This window comes from Mirounga angustirostris, unplaced genomic scaffold (assembly GCF_029215605.1).
Source record: "Mirounga angustirostris isolate CCGP_5_RB_7025 unplaced genomic scaffold, mMirAng1.0.hap1 SCAF_7, whole genome shotgun sequence".
Lineage (NCBI taxonomy): Eukaryota > Metazoa > Chordata > Mammalia > Carnivora > Phocidae > Mirounga > Mirounga angustirostris.
Window position 1 is genome coordinate 150347316 of NW_026991715.1, and position 5666 is coordinate 150352981.

Here is a 5666-nt window from a genome sequence, read left to right on the forward strand (position 1 = left end):
GCCCTGCCACTCAAGGATCAACAGGTACCCTGAGGGTCACGGGCAGCGGGTTATAGCAGATCACAGGACGACCAACCATCAAAATCTATGTCGAAGTAGAGCATTTGTGTCCCAGAGGGCAAACTTTATTGGGTCTGTTTCCTGTTTTACTTAGGAAACCAAGAAAATAAAAGAACTCTGGCTCAACTGTGTGCAATGACAGGAGAAAGGGGAAACAAGTCAGGGATCTGCTCGTCTGGTGTAAGGATGTGACTGCAGGCTGTCCTGGGCCAGTCTGAGAGACAAGTGTGCATGCCTTTCTACCTCAGTTTCTCCCCACTGCCTTCCACATCCCCAGCCTCCTTGATGGAGGGGGGAGGCTGGCGCAAGTGGAGGTGTTGCCCCTTTCACTCTGCCCCCGGGACTCTCAGGGGACCCCTCTCCCCCCACCCCAAGTCTGTGTCTATTCCAACAGAGGCTGTGGACACTTCCAAACACTGCCTAATCAGCACATTTATTGCACATAAACACATGATTACCACTTAAAGAAATCAAATTGTTTCCAGATGATATAAGCCACATTCTTATGACCTTTGTTTTGGAGGACATATAACATGCATCCTTTATCTGGAGGGGAGTATCTACTCTTTAGTATCTCTACAGTATCTACTCTCAAAATAGCGACTGATAAGGCTCTTTTACATAAACACATACAGCATCCTGTTGATAAATGCTAGACAACCAGCTATCTGAGGCGAAAGAATAAACGGCCTGCTTTACCGCATTTGCCAGTTCCCCCGGTGTAAGACTCCCACCGTGGCTGATCTCCAGCACCAAGGTGATGTCACTCCATGTGGAGCACGGAAGAGATACCCAGTAACACACCAGTACACACGGAGTATCTCCCGCACACAGAAACGAATAATGCAAATAACACAAGAGCACAGATAAGAGTAAAATAATGATGAGGGATGAGATTTGCGTATTTTAATTTTGTTTTTAAAAGGACTTGTTTCACTATAGCTTTGCATATTTTACTTTTCAGTGACCAGCTCTGCCAAACTTAAAGGAAAGGAACAATCAGCTCTGGAGGACGGGTACAGGCTGGCCCCAGGCCACCAGCTCCAGAAACAGCAAAGCCACGCTTTGTAATCTATGACAATCTGTTCCCAAGAATGAGGAAGCAAATGCACGATGGGAAGAAGACCCGTTTTTTCAATTTAGTCTACTGGTTCTCAACCAGCAATTCCTCTCCCACACCCCCGGGGAGACAAATGTCTGGAGACATTTCCATCTGTCACGGAGTGGGAGGGGACAGTGGTGCTCCTGGGATCTAACGACCCAATCCAGAGATGCTGCTACAGAGTCTTCAATGCACTGGACAGGCTCTTGGGACAAAGTAATAATACTGCCAAGGCGGGGAATCCTGATTTAGTCCCGCAATAGTCCTCTCTACCAAATGTGTACTCTTGGTTATGTGTCAATGAATGTGGAAAAGGTCATCACTAAAGAATTCAATGAATGAACAAAATAAGCATGGCATCTCATCATACTCCTATTACTATCTGGAAATAAATCAATACATTACTGCAATAGACTGAAAAAATTAACTTTTGAGCTTATGTTTTAAGATTATAACCCCCACAACTATTGGCTTGTGATTTCAAGAAAAAATTAGTGCGATTCCTAATCTTTAAGAATCTTTTATTTTTCAACCTTTTTAAAAAAGATTTTATTTACTTATTTTAAACAGAGAGCGAGCACACTCCAGAGCATGAGCTGGGGGAGAGGAACAGGGAAGGAGAGAAGGACAATCTCAAGCCGACTCCCAGCTGAACCTGGAGCCAGACACGGGGTTCAATCCCATGATCCCGAGATCATGACCTGAGCCGAAGTCAAAAGTTGGATGCGTAACCAACTGAGCCATCCAGGCACCCCTGTTTGAGACTCTTTTAAATGAGACCTGTATCCTATTCACCCTTAGTTAAGGAGAAAAACTTCACATATGGCTATTCCAGTCAGTGGTCAGAACTCCTTGATTTCAAGAGGTCTTCTGACCACAGCCTCAAGTCCAAGAACACTCTGGTTTCAAGCTGAATGCATGAAGTGTAGTCCACCTGAGCATGCAGGGCTGGTTCCTAACAGCTGCCGAGAGCAGATCTGCACCTTGCATCCTACCCCTGTACTCAGTGACATCACATCCATAGCTTGGAAGCGATAACGGTGCGAGTATTTTGACCCGTTTACCCCATGGGAACCAGAAAATGCCCTAAATCCGGGCTCCAAAGAGCCTGTCGTTAAAGATTGACAAGCACGGGGCGCCTGGGTGCCTCAGTCGTTAAGCGTCTGCCTTCCGCTCAGGTCACGATCCCAGGGTCCTGGGATCGAGCCGCGCGTCGGGCTCCTGGCTCAGCGAGGAGCCTGCTTCTCCCTCTCCCTCTGTCTCTCTCCCTGCTCATGCTCTCTCTCTGTATCTCTGTGTCTCAAATTAATAAATAAAATCTTAAAAAAATAAACATAAAAAATAAAAAATAAAAAGTAAGATCAACAAGCACGCTACCTGAAAGAGACGACCCTGTCTCATATTCCCCAAATGTTTGAATGTAGATCAATGTAATCTTCCAATGCACACACACAAACAACAGGTCTATTATGTACGACGAAACCCATCTCTAAAGAACTTCTAAACCTTGCCTTGGAAGCATAACTTACTCTAGAATCAAAAGCTAACAAATCTGTGATACATCTTGGCTCTTAACAGGAGCCTCTATTTTTATTACAAAGGCAAATTTGTAGGAAAAACATTAAAATCTCCCACTAAGGAAAAACAACTCTGAATCAGCCAAAATGAAACAGGCGTACTTAAATGTCTGAAAACGGTTTAGTTATCCACCATGGCATCAAGAATAGAGGGCGTTCTCTTTCCCGCTGCGGAACTGCTTCGGACACGGAGGAAAATCAAAGGCTGAATTATGCGGGAAACAAACCTTATGGCCAAAAAGAGCGATCCCAAAGCCAATCTGTGTAACAGATACCTAGAAATGCAACAGTTACACAAAGTGCACCCTGGCCCTACTGTTCTACAGCGAAACAAGGAACCTGCTGAGCAGAAAGAGTCTTTGCTCTGGTAGTGTGAAAGCCCTCTGGTAACACCCACTCTCTCTGGACTTGGCCGTTTCTTTCTTTCTTTTTTTTTTTTTTTTTTAAGATTTTATTTATTTATCTGAGACAGACAGAATGAGAGAGACAGAGAGCACATGAGAGGGGGGAGGGTCAGAGGGAGAAGCAGGCTCCCCACCGAGCAGGGAGCCCGATGCGGGACTCGATCCCGGGACTCCAGGATCATGACCTGAGCTGAAGGCAGTCGCTCAACCAGATGAGCCACCCAGGCGCCCCTGGACTTGGCCATTTCTAATTAAAGACCTAAAACACACAGAGGGTAGGCAGGTAGGGGGCTGGACTTTGTCCACTAGGCTATGACTTCATGGATGACGGCTCACACGTTCCCTGCCAGTTTTTGACCAGGCGAGGTATGTGCATGACGTGGCAATGCTTGGCTTGTGACACCAGCCGAGGTGCCAGGTGTTTCGAACCGCATGCCAGCCAGGCTAGAGTCCAGCTCCCAGGAGTCCGTCCTGGCCAGGAGCAGGGGAAGCTCACTTGGGCAGGGAGCCTTTGACTTCTCCTTCCGGAAATGGTTCTCTGTCTGTATTGCTCCTACCTTAATAAAATGTTATACAGTCCCCTGAAAAATCTCCTGAGACCTTCATGAATGTTCATGATTTTAGAGAACTTTAGAGAACTTAACAAAAAACTCTTTTTTTCAGAAGTGTGTGTGGAGAGACAAATATAATATGGATAATTAGATTGTGGAATGCATCCTGAGAGAAACATGAAAGAAGACAAGGGCAAGCCCAAGAAGGTGACCTTTCAAAAGATAGATAATTACCTTTCTCCAGCAATAACGGAGCCCTAAGGGATTTTTATGTTTCATATCACTTACATCTAGCGCCCTCTGGTGGTGCTGAAGGTCTTCTGTTCCAGCGTTCGTCTACCTACCACTGTATTTATAGACTATTCGCATACTCACTCAGTGGGACAGAATTCAAATAGTTAATGCATGCGTCAGATTCTTGTCTTTATAAAAGATGGAAAACTATGCTCAAAAACTTTGAGTTATTAACTTTTCTAGATTTCCTGAAAATAAGCTGGGATAATCAAACCTCGTCCTTCCTCTAAAATACTAACACTTGATATGTCAATTTATTGTTGGAAATGTTGCAAAGTACAAAACAACTGCCAAAGGACTGGGTTCAGATAAAAACCACCCAGCAACTGACATCCCACACCTGCCTTTCCCTTTAGCCTAAGGCAGTTCAGGGCAGGGCCGATTATTCCCAGGAGATGTGACATGTACAACTGCAGCTTGCCAACAGCACAAGGAAAACCACGCATTGCAAGAGGATCAGACTTGTACGCCAGATCGTGGCAGAAAGTTCGGGCATTGCTTGGGCTGTCGCAAACGCGCATTTCCCATTCCATGCACTATGTTACAGTTATGGCTCAACTCCTGAATAGCATCCACTTTCATACTAACTGGATCAGTATTAAGCAAAAACGGCTTTCTTTTGTCTCCTGCTCTTTAATCAAGGGTATACAGAGAGGCTTCACTTTAAAAGCCGGAGGAGGCTCAGGAGGGGGCGAAGGGGTAGAGAAAGGAGTAGTAAGCGCTTTCTAATGTCCTGAATGCATAAATTAATAAAACCTCTAGATTAGTCCTTGCTTTTTAAATGTTCTTATTCAATATGTATTGCTTGTTTTTTCCCCCTACCGCTTCTGGTAATAACGCTGGTAAGCGTTACTGTTTCACAGCGGAATACAAAATGAATATTGGTGAAAGTTGACTCATGGGCGCTCGCTCCTACGGCAAGGAGGCAAGGCAGCATCCTGGGAGGAACATTCGCAGCACCTTAGAACCCAGTGGCACTTGGTGAGGACTTGGACCCCCCTTCCCCGCACACCTACCGCCTTTTTCCATCCAGTCCGGCTGAGCCGCAGAACCCGGGGGACGCCAGGCGCTCGGGCTCCCTGGCGAGGCCGCTGCGGGTCCCACGGAGCACGCAGGTGCCTGCTGGAAAACAGCGGCCACACGTCGGTGAGACCGGGACTGCAGGGGGGAAGACGCGGGGCACCCCCCCGTCGGGGACTCACCTGCACAGCCACCTGGGCCAACAGCAGGGCACAGAGCGCCGCGCAGCCGGGGCCCCCCGCGCCCCGCGCCCGCCGCCCGCGCTGCGTCCCCGCGGGGAGAACGCGCCGCTCCATCCAGGGGCGCTCCAGGTGCCCAGGGCCGCGGGATGGCCCCTGCCAGGCGGCGGCAAGTGGGCACCGAGGACCCGGCCGGCCGCGCGCAGGACCTTGCCCGCAGGGCCTCCGCCGCCCGCGCGGGGTTATCGCTGCGGCTCCGCGCGGCGCGGGGGGCGGAGTGGCGGCCAGGAGGCGGGCGCGGTGGTGGAGCACCAGCCCGCACCGTGGGAGAGCGGCGGGAGGAGGGGGAGGGCGGGGAGGCGCAGAGGATCGCGAGGGGAGGAGAGGAGGGAGCGGGAGGGAGCGGGAGGAGTTGGCAGGGGCGGCGGGGTGGGGAGCTGCAGGAAGAGGGCAGGAGGGGGGGCAGACGGGGGAGGGAA

The 5666-nt window shown here is 49.2% G+C and overlaps 1 protein-coding gene across 11 annotated transcripts in view; it reads right to left on the reverse strand.

Annotated features, from left to right (window-relative positions):
• ADAMTS16 (ADAM metallopeptidase with thrombospondin type 1 motif 16) overlaps positions 1-5454 on the reverse strand; it is a 145647-nt gene extending 140193 nt beyond the window's left edge. For 9 of the 11 annotated variants that reach the window (XR_006788494.3, XR_008505165.2, XR_006788495.3 and 6 more), the window contains exons 1-2: positions 5191-5454; positions 5005-5110 (exon numbers count right to left, since the gene is read on the reverse strand). Coding sequence is in view for 7 of the 11 variants with exons in the window: in XM_045863760.3 (XP_045719716.1) it covers positions 5005-5110; positions 5191-5304 (220 nt within the window). In the remaining 4 variants the exon portion in view is untranslated. The remainder of the gene's footprint in view (positions 1-5004; positions 5111-5190) is intronic. The other 2 variants (XM_045863764.3, XM_045863753.3) reach the window with 1 other exon arrangement.
• Positions 5455-5666: the final 212 nt, after the last annotated feature.